The sequence below is a fragment of the Ranitomeya variabilis genome, chromosome 2 (genome assembly GCF_051348905.1).
Source record: "Ranitomeya variabilis isolate aRanVar5 chromosome 2, aRanVar5.hap1, whole genome shotgun sequence".
Classification (NCBI taxonomy): domain Eukaryota; kingdom Metazoa; phylum Chordata; class Amphibia; order Anura; family Dendrobatidae; genus Ranitomeya; species Ranitomeya variabilis.
The window spans coordinates 180477937-180499374 of record NC_135233.1 but is presented as its reverse complement, the minus strand read 5'-3'; the positions used below and the strand labels follow the sequence as shown (position 1 = coordinate 180499374).

The 21438-nt window shown below is 43.5% G+C and overlaps 1 protein-coding gene across 8 annotated transcripts in view; it reads right to left on the bottom strand.

Annotated features, from left to right (window-relative positions):
* Nucleotides 1–8652: 8652 nt before the first annotated feature.
* AHCTF1 (AT-hook containing transcription factor 1) overlaps nucleotides 8653–21438 on the bottom strand; it is a 215027-nt gene continuing 202241 nt past the window's right edge. For 4 of the 8 annotated variants that reach the window (XM_077283248.1, XM_077283249.1, XM_077283250.1 and 1 more), the window contains one exon: nucleotides 8653–9069. In XM_077283248.1, coding sequence (XP_077139363.1) covers nucleotides 8889–9069 — 181 coding nt within the window. In that variant the 3' untranslated portion in view covers nucleotides 8653–8888. Of the gene's footprint in view, nucleotides 9070–9189; nucleotides 9292–11624; nucleotides 11700–21438 lie in introns of all 8 variants that reach the window. The other 4 variants (XM_077283251.1, XM_077283252.1, XR_013221111.1 and 1 more) reach the window with 4 other exon arrangements.

The window sequence follows — 21438 nt, the reverse complement described above, 5'->3', positions numbered from 1 at the left end:
TTTAGGGACCACATCACCTTTGAAGTCATTTTGAGGGGTCTATATGATAGAAAATAACCAAGTGTGACACCATTCTAAAAACTGCACCCCTCAAGCTGCTCAAAACCACATTCAAGAAGTTCATTAACCCTTTACGTACTTCACAGGAACTGAAACAATGTGGAAGAAAAAAATGAACATTTAACTTTTTTTTCCAAACATTTTACTTCAAAACCATTTTTTTTAATTTTCCCAAGTGTAAAAACAGAAATTTAACCACAAATTTTGTTGTGCAATTTTTCCTGAGTACGCCGATACCCCATATGTGGAGGTAAACCACTGTTTGGGCGCACCGCAGAGCTTGGAAGTGAAGGAGCACCGTTTGACTGTTTCAATGCAGAATTGGCTGGAATTGAGATCGGACGCCATGTCGCGTTTGGAGAGCCCCTAATGTGCCTAAACAGTGGAAACCCCCCACAAGTGACACCATTTTGGAAACTAGACCCCTTAAGGAACTTATCTAGATGTGTGGTGAGCACTTTGAACCCCCAAGTGCTTCACAGAAGTTTATAACGTAGAGCCGTGAAAATAAAAAATCGCATTTGTTTTCACAAAAATGATCTTTTTGCCCCCAAATTTTTATTTTCACAAGGGTAACAGGAGAAATTAGACCACAAAACTTGTTGTGCAATTTCTCCTGAGTACGTCGATACCCCATATGTGGGGGTAAACCACTGTTTGGGCGCACCGCAGAGCTTGGAAGAGAAGGAGTGTCGTTTTACTTTTCCAATGTAGAATTAGCTGGAATTGAGATCGGACGCCATGTCACGTTTGGAGAGCCGCTGATGTGCCTAAACAGTGGAGACCCCCCACAAATGACACCATTTTGAAAACTAGACCCCTTAAGGAACTTATCTAGATGTGTGGTGAGCACTTTAAACCCCCAGGTGCTTCACAGAAGTTTATAACGTAGAGCCGTGAAAATAAAAAAATCGCATTTTTTCTACAAAAATGATCTTTTTGCCTCCAAATTTTTATTTTACCAAGGGTAACAGGAGAAAATGGACCCCAGAAGTTGTTGTACAATTTGTCTTGAGTACGCCGACACCCCATATGTGGGGGTAAACCACTGTTTGGGCCCATGGCTGAGCTTGGAAGCAAAGGAGCGCCATTTGACTTTTCAATACAAAATTGACTGGAATTGAGATCGGACGCCATGTCGCGTTTGGAGAGCCCCTGATGTGCCTAAAGAGTAGAAACCCCCCAAAAGTGACCCCATTTTGGAAACTAGACCCCCCATGGAATTTATCTAGATGTGTAGTGAGAACTTTGAATGCCCAAGTGCACACAGAAGTTTATAATGCAGAGTCGTGAAAATAAAAAATATTTTTTTTTCCCACAAAAAAGATTTTTTTAGCCCCCAAATTTTTATTTTCACAAGGGTAACAAGAGAAATTGGACCCCAAAAGTTGTTTTCCAATTTGTCCTGAGTATGCTGGTACCCAATATGTGGGGGTAAACCACTGTTTGGGCGCACGACAGAGCTCGGAAGGGAAGGAGCGCCATTTTGAAATGCAGGCTTTGATAGAATGGTCTGCGGGCGTTATGTTGCGTTTGCAGAGCCACTGATGTACCTAAACAGTAGAAACCCCCCACAAATCACCCCATTTTGAAAACTAGACCCCCCAAGGAACTTATCTAGATATGTGGTGAGAACTTTGCATTATAAACTTCTGTGAAGCACTTGAGCATTCAAAGTTCTCACCACATATCTAGATAAGTTCCTTAGGGGGTATAGTTTCCAAAATTTGGTCACTTGTGGGGGGTTTCTACTGTTTAGGTACATTAGGGGCTCTGCAAACGCAACATAACACCCACAGACAATTCTATCAAAGTCTGAATTCCAAAATGGCGCTCCTTCTCTTCCGAGCTCTGCCGTGTGCCAAAACAGTGGTTTACCCCCACATATGGGGTACCAGCATACTCAGGACAAATTGGAGAACAAATATTGGCATCCAATTTCTCTTGTTACCCTTGTGAAAATAAAAACTTGGGGGCTAAAAAATCTTTTTTGTGGAAAAAAAAATATTTTCTATTTTCACTACTCTGCATTATAAACTTCTGTGAAGCACTTGGGCATTCAGAGTAGTGAAAATAGAAAAATTTTTTTTCCACAAAAAAGATTTTTTAGCCCCCAAGTTTTTATTTTCACAAGGGTAACAAGAGAAATTGGATGCCAATATTTGTTCTCCAATTTGTCCTGAGTATGCTGGTACCCCATATGTGGGGGTAAACCACTGTTTTGGCACACGGCAGAGCTCGGAAGAGAAGGAGCGCCATTTTGGAATTCAGACTTTGATAGAATTGTCTGTGGGTGTTATGTTGCGTTTGCAGAGCCCCTAATGTACCTAAACAGTAGAAACCCCCCACAAGTGACCAAATTTTGGAAACTATACCCCCTAAGGAACTTATCTAGATATGTGGTGAGAACTTTGAATGCTCAAGTGCTTCACAGAAGTTTATAATGCAGAGTAGCGAAAATAAAAAAATATTTTTTTTTCCCACAAAAAAGATTTTTAGCCCCCAAGTTTTTATTTTCACAAGGGTAACAGGAGAAATTGGACCCCAAAAGTTGTTGTCCAATTTATCCCGAGTACGCTGATGCCCCATATGTGGGGGTAAACCACTGTTTGGGCGCACGGCAGAGCTCAGAAGGGAGGGAGCACCATTTGACTTTTTTTAGCGCAAAATTGGCTGTCGTGTTTGGAGACCCCCTGATGTACCTAAATAGTGGAAACCCCCAAATTATAACTCCAACCCTAACTCCAACACACCCCTAACCCTAATCTCAACCCGATCCATAATCCTAATCACAACCCTAACGATAATCACAACCCTAACCCCAAAACAGCCCTAATCTCAACCCTAACCATAACCCTAATCAAAACCCTAAATCCAACACACCCCTAACCCTAATCCCAAACGTAACCCTAATTCCAACCCTACTCCCAAACGTAACCCTAATTCCAACCCTAATCCCAACTCTAACCCTAACTTTAGCCCCGTCGTCACAAAAAAAGTTCAATGTAACCTTTTTTTTGTACGTCGCGTCTGCCATTTCCACGCATGTGTGGCCGTAACTCTGCCCCCTCCTCCCCAGGACATAGACTGGGCAGCGGATGCGTTGAAAAACTGCATCCGCTGCCCACGTTGTGCACAATTTTCACAACGTGCGTCGGTACGTCGGGCCGACGCATTGTGACCGCCCCGTATCGACGCAAGTGTGAAAGAAGCCTAAGGCTACTTTCACACTAGCGTCGTACTCGGCCCATCGCAGTGTGTCGGGCCGACGTACCGACGCTAGCATTGTAAGCGCTGCACAACGGGTGCAGCGGATGCTGTTTTTTCAACGCATCCGCTGCCCCATTGTGAGGTGCGGGCAGGCGGGGGCGGTCGGAAATGGCGGACACGTCGCACAAAAAAGTTACATGTAGCTTTTTTTGTGCCGACGGTCCGCCAAAGCACGACGCATCCGTCGCACGACGGATGCGACGTGTGGCAATCCGTCGCTAATGCAAGCCAATGGAGAAAAAACGCATCCTGCAAGCACTTTTGCAGGATGCGATTTTTCTCCGACGCATTGCGACGGAAGCCAAAAAACGCTAGTGTGAAAGTAGCCTAACCCTAGCCCTAAATTTAGCCCCAACCCTAACCCTAGCCCTAATTTTAGCTCCAACTCGTCTCTCCTGCCGGCCGGCAGATGGCAGGCGCACTGCGCATGCGCCCGCCATGAGGAAAAAGCCGGCCGGCAGGAGGAGACGGAAGAGGACCCAGGGACACTGGGTGAGAATGATAGGGTCCCCGAATCCCCCTATTTCTCTGTCCTCTGATGTGCGATCACATCAGAGGACAGAGAATTACACATCGTTTTTTTTTTTTTTTGCGGTTGCCGGTAAACTGTTAATTACCGGCGATCGCAAAACAGGGGTCGGTGCAAACCGACCCCGATCATGTTCTTTGGGGTCTCGGCTACCCCCGGCAGCCGAGACCCCAAAGATCTTCCGGGTGCCGGGCGCACTGCGCCCGCCATTTTTCCCCAGAAAAAAGATGGCGGCGCCCATCGGGAGCCACGAGGAGCACCGGGGGAGATAGGTGAGTATCGGGGGGCTATCGGAGGCCATCGGGGACCCTATTTCTCTGTCCTCCGATGTGCGATCACATCGGAGGACAGAGAAATTAAATGGCAAATCGCGTTTTTTTTTTTTTTGCGACCGCCGGTAAACGGTTAATTACCGGCGATCGCAACTCGGGGGTCGGTAAAAACCCCCCGAATCATGTTCTCTGGGGTCTCGGCTACCCTCGGCAACCGAGACCCCAGAGAAAATCTGACTCTGGGGGGCGCTATTCACTTTTTCCACAGCGCCGTTAATTAACGGCGCTGTGGTTTAAGTACCCTTAGCGGCCGCCGTTAAAAGGCGTATCGGCGGTCGTTAAGGGGTTAAACAAATTTTCCCACTAACATGACCTGGTCAGGAAGGTATAGGGTGTAGAGTTTTTGAAGTGCTCTGAAAGCTTTTTCTTTGTTGCAGCCTTTTAATTGGACAACGCCTAGTAGTTTGGATCAGGTGCCATTAGGAGCCACTTCAAAAGTAGTGTCATGTACTTCTAGCCCCTACAAAACATTTTTTTTTTTTTTTTTTTTTTTTTTAACTGAAGCGGGGAAAAAAGTGCTCAATAAGACAATATATAAAACAGAAGACTGGTTTTACAATAGAAATAAAAAGGAAGAGTCTTTCAAACGATATTTCAGGGTTTTTTTTTCAAGGACCAACTTTGAAAAACCCTACGAATGTACCTTTAAGGGTACGTGCCCATGATCAGGATTTGCTGCGGTTTTGAAGCTGCATACTTATGCAGTGTCAAAACCGTAGCAGCCAGATGTTACAGCATAGTGGATGGGATTTCTAGAAATGCGTGCATGTGCGCCTACAGATCACCCACGGAAAGGGACATGCGGTGCTTCTTTCAAATCAACAGCATGTCAATTTCTCTTGCGGAGATGCTAGTCTCTGCAACAGAAATTTCCAAAATATAATGTATAGGATACAGTAAATCCGTAGGGTTCAGTGTACAGTGTGGATTTACCTGTGTTCAACAGAACGCAGCAAAAATACAATACATCCCAAAGCACTGATACTTCCAGATCATGGGCACATACCCTTAACCCCTTTCTGACATTGGACGTACTATCCCGTCGAGGTGGGGTGGGCCCGTATGACCGACGGGATAGTACGTCCAGCGCGATCGGCGGCGCTCACGGGGGGAGTGCGGCCGGGTGTCAGCTGACTATCGCAGCTGACATCCGGCACTATGTGCCAGGAGCGGTCACGGACCGCCCCCAGCCCATTAACCCCCGGCACACCGCGATCAAACTTGATCGCGGTGTGCCGGCGGTACAGAGAAGCATCGCGCAGGGAGGGGGCTCCCTGCGGGCTTCCGAGACCCCCGGAGCAACGCAATGTGATCGCGTTGCTGCGAGGGTCTCTTACCTCCTCCTCGCTGCAGGTGCCCGGATCCAAGATGGCCGCGGCATCCGGGTACTGCAGGGAGGGAGGTGGCTTATCAAGTGCCTGCTCAGAGCAGGCGCTTGGTAAGCCTGCAGTGCTGTGAGGCAGATCGATGATCTGACAGAGTGCTGTGCAAACTGTCAAATCAGCGATCTGTGATGTCCCCCCCCCCCCCGGGACAAAGTAAAAAAAAAAAAATTCCACATGTGTAGAAAAAAAAAAAAATCCTAAATAAAGAAAAAAATATATATATTATTCCCATAAATACATTTCTTTATCTAAATAAAAAAAAAACAATAAAAGTACACATTTAGTATCGCCGCGTCCGTAACGACCCCACCTATAAAACTATATCACTAGTTAACCCCTTCAGTGAACACCGTAGGAAAAAAAAAGAGGCAAAAAACGCTTTATTATCATACCGCCGAACAAAAAGTGGAATAACACGCGATCAAAAAGACGGATATAAATAACCACGGAACCGCTGAAAACGTCATCTTGTCCCGCAAAAAACGAGCCACCATACAGCGTCAAAGAAAAAATAAAAATGTTATAGTCCTCAGAATAAAGCGATGCCAAAATAATTATTTATTCTATAAAATAGTTTTTATCGTATAAAAGCGCCAAAGCGTAAAAAAATGATATAAATGAGGTATCGCTGTAATCGTACTGACCCGAAGAATAAAACTGCTTTATCAATTTTACCAAATGTGGAACGGTATAAACGCCTCCCCCAAAAGAAATTCATGAATAGCTGTTTTTTTTGTCATTCTGCCTCACAAAAATCGGAATAAAGATCGATCAAAAACTGTCACGTGTCCGAAAATGTCACCAATAAAAACGTCAACTCGTCCCACAAAAAACAAGACCTCACATTACTCTGTGGACCAAAATATGGAAAAATTATAGGTCTCAAAATGTGGAGACGCAAAAACTTTTTTGCTATAAAAAGCGTCTTAGTGTGTGACGGCTGCCAACCATAAAAATCCACTATAAAAAATGCTATAAAAGTAAATCAAACCCCCCTTCATCACCCCCTGAGTTAGGGGAAAATAATAAAATTAAAAAAATGTATTTATTTCCATTTTCCCATTAGGGTTAGGGCTAGGGTTAGGGTTGGGGCTAGGGTTGGAGCTAAAGTTAGGGTTGGGGCTAAAGTTAGGGTTAGGATTACATTTACGGTTGGGATTAGAGTTAGGGGTGTGTCAGGTTTAGGGGTGTGGTTAGGGTTACCGTTGGGATTAGGGTTAGGGGTGTGTTTGGATTAGGGTTTCAGTTAGAATTGGGGAGTTTCCACTGTTTAGGCACATCAGGGGCTCTCCAAACGCGACATGGCGTCCGATCTCAATTCCAGCCAATTCTGCATTGAAACAGTAAAACAGAGCTCCTTCCCTTCCGAGCTTTCCCATGCGCCCAAACAGGGGTTTACCCCAACATATGGGGCATCAGCGTACTCGGGACAAATTGGACAACAACTTTTGGGGTCCAAGTTCTCTTGTTACCCTTGGGAAAATATAAATTTGGGGGGCTAAAAATTATTTTTGTGGGAAAAAAAGATTTTTTATTTTCACGGCTCTGCGTTGTAAACTGTAGTGAAACACTTGGGGGTTCAAAGTTCTCACAACACATCTAGATAAGTTCCTTGGGAGGTCTAGTTTCCAATATGGGGTCACTTTTGGGGGTTTCTACTGTTTGGGTACATCAGGGGCTCTGCAAATGCAACGTGATGCCTGCAGACCAATCCATCTAAGCCTGCATTCCAAATGGCGCTCCTTCCCTTCCGAGCTCTGCCATGCGCCCAAACAGTCGTTTACCCCCACATATGGGGTATCGGCGTACTCCGGACAAATTGCACAACAACTATTGTGGTCTAATTTCTTCTCTTACCCTTGGGGAAAAAAAATGGGGGCGAAAAGATCATTTTTGTGAAAAAATATGATTTTTTTATTTTTACGGCTCTGCATTATAAACTTCTGTGAAGCACTTGTTGGGTCAAAGTGCTCACCACACATCTAGATAAGTTCCTTAGGGGGTCTACTTTCCAAAATGGTGTCACTTGTGGGGGGTTTCAATGTTTAGGCACATCAGGGGCTCTCCAAACGCAACATGGCGTCCCATCTTAATTCCAGTCAATTTTGCATTGAAAAGTCAAATGGCGCTCCTTCCCTTCCGAGCTCTGCGGTGCGCCCAAACAGTGGTTTACCCCCACATATGGGGTATCAGCGTACTCAGCACAAATTGTACACCAACTTTTGGGGTCAATTTTCTCCTGTTACCCTTGGTAAAATAAAACAAATTGGAGCTGAAATAAATTTTGTGTAAAAAAAAATTAAATGTTAATTTTTATTTAAACATTCCAAAAATTCCTGTGAAACACCTGAAGGGTTAATACATTTCTTGAATGTGGTTTTGAGCACCTTGAGGGGTGCAGTTTTAGAATGGTGTCACACTTGGGTATTTTCTATCATATAGACCCCTCAAAATGACTTCAAATGAGATGTGGTCCCTAAAAAAAAATGGTGTTGCAAAAATGAGAAATTGCTGGTCAACTTTTAACCCTTATAACTCCCTAACAAAAAAAAATTTTGGTTCCTAAATTGTGCTGATGTAAAGTAGACATGTGGGAAATGTTACCTATTAAGTATTTTGTGTGACATATCTCTGTAATTTAATGGCATAAAAATTCAAAGTTGGTAAATTGCGAAATTTTCAAAATTTTCGCCAAATTTCCATTTTTTTCACAAATAAACGCAAGTTACATCGAAGAAATTTTACCACTATCATGAAGTACAATATGTCACGAGAAAACAGTGTCAGAATCGCCAAGATCCGTTGAAGCGTTCCAGAGTTATAACCTCAAAGGGACAGTGGTCAGAATTGTAAAAATTGGCCCGGTCATTAACGTGCAAACCACTCTTGGGGGTAAAGGGGTTAATGTAGTTGATTTTGTGCACAAACTAAGGCATTAGAAAAAAATGCAACATTTACACTAAGTGGGAACATGGCCTATGACTTAAAAAGGTCAAGGATGCAATACATTTCAGAAAGTCATTATGGAAATCAAGGATCGTTAACAAATTGAAACAGTTTTATGATAAAAGTAAAATATTGTTAATTCTTTCATTTATTTAATATATCAAGAAGCTATAGATACATTTTTTATTATAAAAGGATACAAAATAGAAAACATGTCTGGGAAGAAAATTCCATTGAAATATTAAACTTCAAGCTTTTAAGACCGTTTACAATAATTTATATAAATTCTTCCCAGTGAGCCGATTTTAATATTTTACAGTTTATTTTACACAACACATTAAAATCAACAACGTTCAAAAGGAACAATCATCTGATTTTCCTGCGAGTGACTGGCTTTGATATAATTATCCTTCTCCTGGTTTTCCTTGACTGGTTTTGATCAGTAGCTTTTGTTTCTAAAGACAAAGACTTTGTACTTTTTGAATCACCAGTTGCGTTTTCTGGAGGTGACAGTAGCTGAATCTTGATAGGAGGGGGATCTTCGGCCCTGTAACAATCCAGAAGTAACAGGTTGAAGTGAACAGTAGTAGTAGTAAGTACATTAAATGCATACAGTGAATATTGATGCAATAACATTTTCTATGTATTGGGGTAAGGCTATGCTTACATCTGATTGAGAGGCTCCATCACAGATTGCCATAGACTGTAGACATAGTGCAGCAGGCAGAGCTATTCTTCCTGTCAAAAGTGAGGAACACCACAACAGACCCTATTAGAGATCAACAAGGTCAGTTGGGTGGGCTGTTGAGGTCAGTCAAATAAAAAAAATTCTGACACTGGGTAGTGGTTACAGTTACTAATAGAAATTGTAATACAGATATGAAGAAAGACACTTCTGTATGTCCTGCACTGTGTCCCTTCTAAACTTATTAGCCAAAACTTACTGTCTACTCATCTCTAGTTGTACTATGTTCAACGTGTCCAAAATGCAAACATCTAACAAGATAATAGTAACGATATATGGTATTATAATCCCTGAACATACAGAATCATATCAAATTAGTCCTTTGAAGTTTCCGGTAAAAACATCAGAGTATGTCCATATACCTCATACATTTAATGAAAGTAGTGTGGCGAATAGATCAAACCATTCCAACCAAGTGCCTTAATTGTCCTATTGGTGAGCAACACCTCTCAATACTCAGTCAACAAACTAACAAATGTACACCAGATGTTCGTTCACCTAGTACATAAGTGTTAAAAAAAAAAAAAAACTAACATGTTCGTGTATGCATACCCTGTAAGGGTACTGTCACACATCGGCACTTTTGTCGCTACGACGGTACGATCCGTGACGTTCCAGCGATATCCATACGATATCGCTGTGTCTGACACGCAGCAGCGATCAGGGACCCTGCTGAGAATCGTACGTCGTAGCAGATCGTTTGGAACTTTCTTTCGTCGCTGGATCTCCCGCTGTCATCGCTGGATCGTTGTGTGTGACAGCGATGCGTTCGCTTGTAACCAGGGTAAAAATCGGGTTACTAAGCGCAGGGCCACGCCGATGTTTACCGTGGTTACCAGCGTAAAAGTAAAAAAAAACAAACAGTACATACTCACATTCCGGTGTCTGTCCCCCGGCGTTCTGCTTCTCAGCACTGTGAGCGCCGGCCGGCCGGAAAGCGAGCACAGCGGTGACGTCACCGCTGTGCTTTCCGGCTGGCAGACACAGTGGAGAGAAGCAGAACGCCGGGGGACAGACACCGGAATGTAAGTATGTACTGTTTTTTTTTTTTTTTTACTTTTACGCTGGTAACCACGGTAAACATCAGGTTACTAAGCGCGGCCCTGCGCTTAGTAACCCGATGTTTACCCTGGTTACCCGGGGACTTCGGCATCGTTGGTCGCTGGATAGCTGTCTGTGTGACAGCTCCCCAGCGACCACACAACCACTTACCAACGATCACGGCCAGGTCGTATCGCTGGTCGTGATCGTTGGTAAATCGTTTAGTGTGACAGTACCCTAAGTCTCAGAGCTAAAATCCCACCTTATGTATTACACTATTCAGATTAGCATATCACTTAGAATATATATAGAATAAAAGTGAACAAGAGGGAGAAAAGGATTGGGTTTAAAGAATGTGAATAAAATGTAAACTTTATTGTTAATTAAATGGGATATAAAAAGAAATCAGTATCTTATCTGTATAATTAGAAATCAGTGCCCTGGCATTTTATATCCAGGTCATGTACTGCTGTGAGCCATGGCAGTACGCTCAAACAGGTACTTCTCACAAAATTAGATAATCAAAAAGTTAATTTATTTCAGTCTCAACTTTATCTTGACAATACCTCAGATTCTCTATGGGGTTAAGGTCAGACGAGTTTGCTGGCCCATGAAGCACAGTGACACTGTTGTTTTTAAACCATGTATTGGTACTTTTGGATGTGTGGACAGGTACCAAGTCCTGCTGGAGAATGAAATGTCCATCTCCAAAAAGCTTGTCAGCAAAGTGAAGCATGAATTTCTCTAAAATTTCCTGGTAGACGGCTGCGCTGACTTTGGTCTTGATAAAACACAGTGGACCTACACCAGCAGATGACATGGCTCCCCAAACCATCACTGATTGTGGAAACTTCACACTAAATCTCAAGCAGCTTGGATTGTGGCCTCTCCACTCTGGGACCTTGATTTCCAAATGAAATGCTAAATTTACTTTCATCTGAAAACAACAACTTGGACCACTGAGCAACAGTCCAGTTCTTTTTCTCCTTGGCCCTGGTAAGACACTTCTGGCATTGTCTATTAGTCATGAGTGGCTTAAAACATGGAATGCGACACTTGTAGCCCATGTACTGGGCACGTCTGTGTGCGGTGGCTCTTGAAGCAATGACTTCAGCGGCAGTCCACTCCTTGTGAATATCCCCCAAATTTTTGAATGGCCTTTTCTTAATCCTTTCAATGCTACGGTTATCCCGGTTGCTTGTGCACCTTTTTCTACCACACTTTTTACTTCCACAACTTTCCATTATTCCATTATTATGCTTGGATACAGCACTCTGAACAGCCAGCATCTTTAGCAATGATCTTTTTTGGCTAACCTTCCTTGTGGAGTGTGTCAATGACTGCCTTCTGCAAATCTGTCAAGTCAGCAGTCTTCTCCATTATTGCGGAGCCTAGAGACAAAGGGACCTTTTTAAACACTTTGGAAGCCTTTGCAGGTGACTTGTTAATTATTCTAAATTTACGGAGATGACTTGAGGTTTCATTGGCTGTAAGCCATAATAATCAACATTAACAGAAAAACACTTGAAATAGATCACAATAATTTGTAATGACTCTATATGCGTTTCACTTTTCATATTGAAGAACTGAAATTAACTTTATGATGATATCTAATTTTGTGACAAGCACCTGTATGTCATTGCACACTGCTGCGGTTTCACACTATGTCTTCACAGATAAGGCAGCTCCAAGAATAAAGCTGGCTATGGGATTACAGCCAAAGCCCCCTTTGAGAAGTACTATAATCTGTATGCTACCTCTTTACAATGTTTTCCATGCTTTCTGTGTTGGCAGAGAAAATGGTGAACATCCCAGGAAGGGAAAACACATACAGTGGGGAAATAAAGTATTTAGTCAGCCACCAATTGTGCAAGTTCTCCAACTGAAAAAGATGAAAAAGGCCTGTAATTGACATCATCGGTAGACCACAACTGTAAGAGTCAATATGAGAAAACAAATCCAGAAAATCCACCTTGTCTGATTTGGCAAGATTTATTTAGCAAATTATGGTGGAAAATAAGTAAGTCACCTAAAAAAACACACAAGATTTCTGGCTCTCACAGACCTGTAAATTCTTCTTTAAGAGGCTCCTCTGTCCTCCACTCATTACCTGTAGTAATGGCACCTGTATGAACTTGTTATCAGTATAAAAGAAACATTCTCACAACCTCAAACAGTCACACTTCAAACTCCACTATGGTGAAGACCAAAGAGCTTTCGAAGGACACCAGAAACAAAATTTTAGCCCTGCACCAGGCTGGGAACACTGAATCTGCAATAGGCAAGCAGCTTAGTGTGATGAAATCTACTGTGGGAGCAATAATAAGAAAATGAAAGACATAAAAAACCACTGATAATGTCCCTGAATCTGGGGCTCCATGCAAGATCTCCCCCTGTGGGGTCAAAATGATCAGAACAGTGAGGAAAATTCTCAGAACACCACTTTGGACCTAGTGAATGACCTGCATAGAGCTGGGACCACCATAAAAAAGGCTACCATCATTAACACTATGCCGCAAGGGACTCACATCCTGCAGTGCCAAATGTGTCCCCCTGCTTAAGTCACTCCATGTCCGGGACTGTCTGAAGTTTGCTCGAGAGCATTTGGATTATCCAGAAGAGCATTTGGAGAATGTCATATGGTCTGATGAAACCACAGTAGTTCTGTTTGGTAAAAACAAAACTCGTGTTTGGAGGAGACAACGCTGAGTTGCATCCAAAAAACACCATACCTACTGTGAAGCATGGGGGTGGCAACCATGCTTTTGGGCTGTTTCGCTGCAAAGGGATCAGGATGACTAATCTGAGTACATGACAACATGAATGGGGCCATGAATCATGATATTTTGAGTGCAAACCTCTTTCCATCAGCAAGGGCATTAAAGAGGAAATGTGGATGGGCTTTCAGCATGATAATGATCCCAAGCACACCGGCCAGGATAATGAAGGAGTGGCTTCATAAGAAGCATATGAAGGTCCTGGAGTGGCCTAGGCTGTCTCCAGATCTCAACCCCATAGAAAAACTTTGGAAGGATTTGAAAGTCCGTGTTGCCCAGCGACAGGCCCCAAACATCACTGCTCTAGAGGAGATCTTCATGGACGTATGGGCCAACATACCACCAATAGTGTGTGCCAACCTTGTGAAGACTTACAGAAAATGCTTGACCTCTGTCATTGCCAACAAAGGATATATAACAAAACACTAAGATGAACTTTTGTTAATGACCAAATACCGTATATACTCGAGTATAAGCCGAGATTTTCAGCCCATTTTTTTAGGCTGAAAGTGCCCCTCTCGGCTTATACTCGAGTCATTGTCCCAGGGGGGGTCGGCGGGGGAGGCGGCTGTGACATACTCACCTGCTCCTGCCGTGGTCCCTGCATCTAGAATGGTCTCCGAGCGCTGACAGCTTCTTCCAGCGTTGAGCGGTCACATGGTACCGCTCATTACAGTAATGAATATGGACGCGACTCCACTCCCATAGGGGTGGAGCCGCATATTCATTACTGTAATGAGCGGTACCGGTGACCGCTCAACGCTGGAAGAAGCTGTCAGTGCCCAGAGATGACCATCAGGGAAGATGCCAGGGACCGGACGCAGGTGAGTATAATGGGGAGGGTTAGCAGCATTGTGCGATATTCACCAGTCCTCGTTCCACCGTTGGGCGCCGCTCCATCTTTCGCGTCATCTGCTGTGATGCTCAGGTCAAATGGCGTGATGACGTGGTTAGTGCACGCCCTCTGCCTGAATGTCAGTACAGAGGACGCGGAAGACAGAGCGGCGCCCAGCGTTGGAATGAGGACAGGTGAATATTGCAAGTGCTGGGGGCCTGAGCAACGAGAGGCGAGTATGTCTTTTTTTTTTTTATCGCAGCAACAGCAAATGGGGCAAATATCTCTATGAAGCATCTTATGGGGCCATAATCAGCATTTGTGCAGCATTATATGGAGCGAATATCTCTATGGAGTATCTTATGGGGCCATAATCAGCATTTGTGCAGCATTATATGGGGCAAATATCTCTATGGAGCATCTTATGGGGCCATAATCAACCTTTGTGCAGCACTGTATGGGGCAAATGTGTCTATGGAGCATCTTATGGGGCCACTATTAACCTTTGTGCAGCATTATATAAAGGTATATTTTAATATGGAGCATCTTATTGGGCCCATCTTAAACTTTATGAAGCATTATATGGGGCATACTTTGTATGGAGCATCTTATGGGGCCCATCATGAATTGCATGGAGCATTATATGGGGCTCCTGATTCAATATGGATATTCAAAAACACAACCTACTGATGTCTCAATCAATTTTATTTTTATTGGTATCTATTTTTATTTTTGAAATTTACCAGTAGCTGCTGTATTTTCCACCCTAGGCTTATACTCGAGTCATTAAGTTTTCCCAGATTTTGTGGCAAAGTTAGGGGTCTCGGCTTATATTCTGATCGGCTTATACTCGAGTATATACGGTTCTTATTTTCCACCATAATTTGCTAAAAAAAAAAAATTGCCAAATCAGACAAGATGATTTTCTGGATTTGTTTCTCATTTTGACTCTCATAGGTGTGGTCTACCTATGATGTCAATTACAGGCCTCTCTTACCTTTTTAAGTGGGAGAACTTGCACAATTGGTGGCTGACTAAATACTTTTTCCCCCACTGTATACAGTAAGCAGTGTAGAAAACCTCTCCCTCTTGCTTACTGTTGTCTTTATGTAAGATCATTAGCAATCCCCCACTTACATTACATGTGCTGCATGGAGTTTATCGAATGGGTTACTTTCATGGGATGTAATATCACGTGTGTGTTTTATTTATTTTAAATCTTTATTTTCAATCTCTTCATAAAATATAATGTACAGCTAAATCATATGGTGTGTCCCTGCCTTTGATTTAATATAATGTACAGCTAAATCATATGGTGTGTCCCTGCCTTTGATTTAGACTCGCAAGCCGAGTCCACATCTTCCTGACAGATGATGGACGATTCAATCAGTCATCATATGCCTCTAACAGCTGCAGATGGAGTGTGACGTGATTGTGGGGCGCTGATGGATTGCCATGAAAGCCAGGGGTCTGCTAAAGATCCCGATGCCTGTCATAACGACACTCCTGTGAAAGCCATCGTTTAGATGGTGAACAAGATCGGGATTTTCTTTATAAATAAAGTGAAGGAAATTATTATTTGATCTCTTGCTGATTTTGTAAGTTTGCCCACTGACAAAGACATGCAGTTTATAATTTTAAGGGTAGGTTAATTTTAACATTGAGAGATATAATATCAAAAATAAAATCCAGAAAATTACATTGTGCAAATTATATAATTTGCATTTGCAGTGAGAAATAAGTATTTGATCCCTCTGGCAAACAAGACATAATACTTTGTGGCAAAACCCTTGTTGGCAAGCACAGCAGTCAGACATTTTTTTTGTAGTTGATGAGGAGGTTTGCGCACGTCAGGAGGAATTTTGGTCCACTCCTCTTTGCAGATCTCTAAATCATTAAGATTTTTAGTCTGTCGATTTGCAACTCGGAGCTTCAACTCCCTCCATAAGATTTCTATGGGATTAAGGTAACTGGCTAGGCCACTCGACCTTATTGTGCTTTTTTTTTTTTGAGGCACTCCTTTATTGCCTTGGCTGTATGTTTTGGGTCATTGTCTTGCTGGAAGACCCAGATGTGACCTATTTTTAATGTCCCGGTGGAGGGAATTAGGTTGTCACCCAGGATTTTCCAGTACATGGCTCCATCCATTCTCCCATTGATGCGGTGAAGTAGTCCTGTGCACTTAGCAGTGAAACACTCCCAAAACATAATGTTTCCACCTCCATGATTGACAGTGGGGACGGTGTTCTTTGGGTCATAGGCAGCATTTCTCTTCCTCCAAACACGGCGAGTTGTGTGAATGCCAAAGACTTCAATTTTTGTCTCATCTGACCACAGCACCTTCTCCCAATCATTCACAGAATCATCCAGGTGTTCATTGGCAAACTCCAGATGGGTCTGCACATGTGCCTTCTTGAGCAGGGGTACCTTGTGGGCACGCAGGATTTTAAACCTTTACGGCGTAATGTGTTACCAATGGTTTTCGTGGAGACTGTGGTCCTAGCTTCCTTGAGATCAATAACAAGTTCCCCCTGTATAGTTTTAAGCTGATCTCTCACCTTCCTCAAGAGGTGAGATGTTGCATGGTGCCCCAGATCGATGTCGATTGACAGTCATTTTGTATTTCTACCATTTTCTACTTTTGCACCAACAGTTGTCCCCTTCTCACCCAGCGTCTTACGTATGGTTTAGTAGCCCATTCCAGCTTTGTGCAGGTCTATGATCTTGTCCCTGACATCTTTAGAACGCTCTTTGGTGTTGCCCATGTTGTAGAGGTTAGAGCCTGATTGTGTCTGTGGACAGGAGTCTTTTACAAAAGGTGACTGTCAGACTGCTGTCTTTAATGTAGGTAACAAGTTGATTAAGAGCGTCTAACTGGTCTGTAGGAGCCAGAACTCTTAATGGTGGGTAGGGGATCAAAATACTTATTTCTCACTGCAAAATGCAAATAAATGTATATAATGTGATTTTCTGGATTTTATTTTTGATATTCTCTGTGTGTTAAAATTAACCTACCCTTCAAACTATAGACTGTTCATGTCTTTATCAGTGGGCAAACTTACAAAATCAGCAAGGGATCAATTAATTATTTCCTTCACTGTAGAAGTGCTGATACACATGTATAGTACATGCCATCATATAATCGCAGCTTAAGTCCCTAATGGAACTGTTTTTAAACATATGGAAAAAATACAAAAGTTCAAATCAGTCCCCTTTCGTCCAATTAAATATAAAACAATTAAAAAAAATACACGTTTGGTATCGCTAAGCTCAGGAAAGTCAGATGAAAATATTAAACAAATTCATCCAATCTGTAAACTGCGTAAAGAGTAAAGAAGTTGAAACAAAAGAATTACTTTAGTTTTTTTTTTTTACACTGCAACATTGTAATAAAAGGTAAACAAAATATTTCATCTACACCAAAGCGGTGTCAATAAAAATGTCAGGTCAAGGTGCAAAAAATAAGCCCTCACACATTCCCATATCACAAAAATTGAAAAAACGATTCCAGGTCTCTGAAAATGGCGACCAAAATTATTATTATTATTTTTTTTTTTTTTAAACAAATTTCAAATTATCTTTCACCACTTAAATAAAAGAAAACTATGCATGTTTGGCATCTACGTAATCACATTGACCTGGAGAATCATATTGTCATGTCCGTTTTACCGTATAGTGAAAACGCAAACAATGGTAGAATGACACTTTTTTGGCAATATCAACACACTTGGAATATTTTTCCTGGTTTCGAGTACATTATATGGTAAAATGAAAGGCGTCATGGAAAAGTACAACTCATGCTGCAAAAGACAAGCCCGCAAATGGCTTTGTGGGTGTAGAATTGACTTTTGGAGGAAGGGTAGGAAGATTGAAAATAGCCCAGTCATAAAGGGGTTAATGATTGAAAAGGGAAGTTTTGTTTGTTTATTTAGAATACCTCAACCTGCTGTATAAAGCAAAAATCACAGGCTCAGTGATGGTAGGCATTAGGATCTTCAGCAAATCCTGGCTGCCATAGCAATCCATCGGCATCTTGTGACCATGTCTCGGGATGTTTGATGGGCGCATAGAATGGCGTACCCCATAGACACAAATCCTGGGGGTGACAGGCATTACCTGCTGGGCACAGGCCGGGCAAAGCCTGTGAGCCCGCTCTACACACCCACTCCCGACTTGCACGTACGGCGGATGTCGGTAATGGGTGCACAGTGTGACTTGTATAGTATTGAGTGCACAGGACCAGCTATCCCTCAGTTGAACTACCACAGGTCTATTTTCAGGACATAGTCATCTCACACAGTAGTAGATGGTGGGATAGGTGAATCATGTCAGATATGCAGGATTTAATGCGGCTATGTGGTGAGGCCTCTTTCACACTTCAGTATTTTTGTTTCCGTCCAAATTCGTTTTGTGAAAAAAATGGATCCAGCAAATGTTGCAGCTGGATCAGTTTTTTTCTCATAGACTTGTATTAGCGACGGCTTGTGACGGATGGCCTTCCGCTTCATCCGTTGTACGACGGATCAGTCGCAAATTCTGTGTCCATCGGGCGGAGCCAACGCTCATAGAAACTTTTTTGGGTACGTCATAAAATCACCCAGCGACGGATCCTGTGCTGTCTGTCATTGGCTATAATGGAAGCCAATGGACGCAGGATCCGTTGCTGACCGTCACACACTGGAATCCAGCGACGGATTGAGCATGCCTGTAAGAATTTCCATTCAGGGGAAAATCTCTCTCTTTTTACAATCGGCACAGGATCCGTCTTTTCAAGACTTTGACGGATTGTGACCGATTCTAAAAAACGGATGTGTGAAAGAAGCCTTAGTCAGTACATACTTGTCCAGTTGTGCACTTTGCCAGAAGTTACCGGCTTTTTCTAGGGGCAAATTTGGCTAGCCTCGCGCAATCTATTTAAAGGGAACCAGTCACCCACTTCCCCCCCCCCCCCCCTGGTCGTTTCAAACTAAAAGAGCCACCTTGTGCAGCAGTAATGCTGCATTCTGACAAGGTGGCTCTTTTAGTTCTGGGTGCTGTAACTAGAGAAATAATCAGTTTTATAATTTGTCAGAAATACCTCGTCTTCAGTCAAGGAGGCCGGCATTTCCCCCCCTGCTTCAGACGCCACACAGACGTCACTCAAATCTTCTTGGCGCCAGGCGCCGCCTCCTCGGCGCTGTTTTGAAAATAGCCGGCGCCTGCGCTCTTTTTTCCTGCCTGGTGCAGGCGCAGTGAGCGCTGCCCGTCTTTCCTCATATGCAGTCTCGGTGACTGTGCCTGTGCGGCCGCCCTGCTGGGATTCACAGGTAGGGTGGCCGCGCAGGCACAGTCACCGAGACTGCATATGAGGAAAGATGGGCAGCGCTCACTGCGCCTGCACCAGGCAGGAAAAAAGAGCGCAGGCGCCGGCTATTTTCAAAACAGCGCCGAGGAGGCGGCGCCCGGCGCCAAGAAGATTTGAGTGACGTCTGTGTGGCGTCTGAAGCAGGGGGGGAAACACCGGCCTCCCTGACTGAAGACAAGGTATTTCAGACAAATTATAAAACTGATTATTTCTCTAGTTACAGCACCCAGAACTAAAAGAGCCACCTTGTCAGAATGCAGCATTACTGCTGCACAAGGTGGCTCTTTTAGTTTGAAACGACTGGGGGGGGGTGAAAGTTTTCCTTTAAAGAGAGATTGTCCCACAAAGTACTTTTAATAGATTTAGGAATAATATAATTCCACAACTGGATTTGGGTAAAAAAAAAAAAGTAGTTCCTGTGCCCAGATAATATTTGAAATGTGCCCTGCTATGTATTGTGTAATGGCTGTGTCAGGCGAAGGAGGAAGGAAAATTGTATATAGATATTACAGCAGTGATCGCAGACGCTGCTTTCTGTGAGGTGAAACATTTCTCTGCCTGTTTAAAAACATTGTACCTTACAGAAAGCTTACCCCATGCTGTAATATTTGTATACTCTTTTGCCTTCTCCCCTGGCCAGGAGATGTGGTACGTTCAGAGCATTTTCTGGAGCAGCTCATAAATGGTCAGATACAGCCACACAGTAAAAAAAAAAAAAAAAAAAAAAAGCGCATAGGAGGGGAACATTCATAGGAGGGGAACATTCATAGAGAACTAGATGGTGGCCCGATTCTAACACATCGGGTATTCTAGAATATGTATATAGCAGCCACATAGTATATAGCAGCCACGCAGTATAGCACGGCCCACGCAGTACATAACACGGCCCACGCAGTACATAACACGGCCCACGCAGTACATAACACGGCCCACGCAGTACATAACAGTGGCCACGCAGTACATAACAGTGGCCACGCAGTACATAACAGTGGCCACGCAGTACATAACAGTGGCCACGCAGTACATAACAGTGGCCACGCAGTACATAACAGTGGCCACGCAGTACATAACAGTGGCCACGCAGTATATAACAGTGGCCACGCAGTATATAACAGTGGCCACGCAGTATATAACAGTGGCCACGCAGTATATAACAGTGGCCACGCAGTATATAACAGTGGCCACGCAGTATATAACAGTGGCCACGCAGTATATAACAGTGGCCACGCAGTATATAACAGTGGCCACGCAGTATATAACAGTGGCCACGCAGTATATAACAGTGGCCACGCAGTATATAACAGTGGCCACGCAGTATATAACAGTGGCCACGCAGTATATAACAGTGGCCACGCAGTATATAACAGTGGCCACGCAGTATATAACACAGCCCACGCAGTATATAACACAGCCCACGCAGTATATAACACAGCCCACGCAGTATATAACACAGCCCACGCAGTATATAACACAGCCCACGCAGTATATAACACAGCCCACGCAGTATATAACACAGCCCACGCAGTATATAACACAGCCCACGCAGTATATAGCAGCCCACGTAGTATATAGCAGTGTGGGCACCATATCCCTGTTAAAAAAATAATTAAAATAAAAAATAGTTATATACTCACCCTCCGACGTCCAGCGAAGCTGTCCCGATGCGCGCACAGCTGCCGCCAGCTTCCGCTCCCAGAGATGCATTGCGAAATTATCCAGATGACTTAGCGGTCTCACGAGACCGCCAAGTCTTCTGGGTAATTTCGCAATGCATCTCTGGGAAAGGAAGCTGGCGGCAGCCGCGCGCATCGGCGGATGACAGAAGGTGAGAATAGCAGGTTTTTTGTTTTTTTAATTATTTTTAACACTAGATTTTTTTACTATTGATGCTGCATAGGCATCATCAATAGGAAAATGTTGTTCACACAGGGTTAATAGCAGCGTTAACGGAGTGCGTTACACCGCGGCATAACGCGGTCTGTTAACGCTGCCATTAACCTGTATGAGCGCTGACCGGAGGGGAGTATGGAGCGGGTGCCGGGCACTGACTGGACTGAAGTAGGGAGGGACTAATTCTCGGCCAGGCTGTGCCCGTTGCTGATTCAGCGACGCGGGATTTCCGTGACAGACAGACGGAAGTGCCCCTTAGACAATTACATATAAAGATTGTGGAA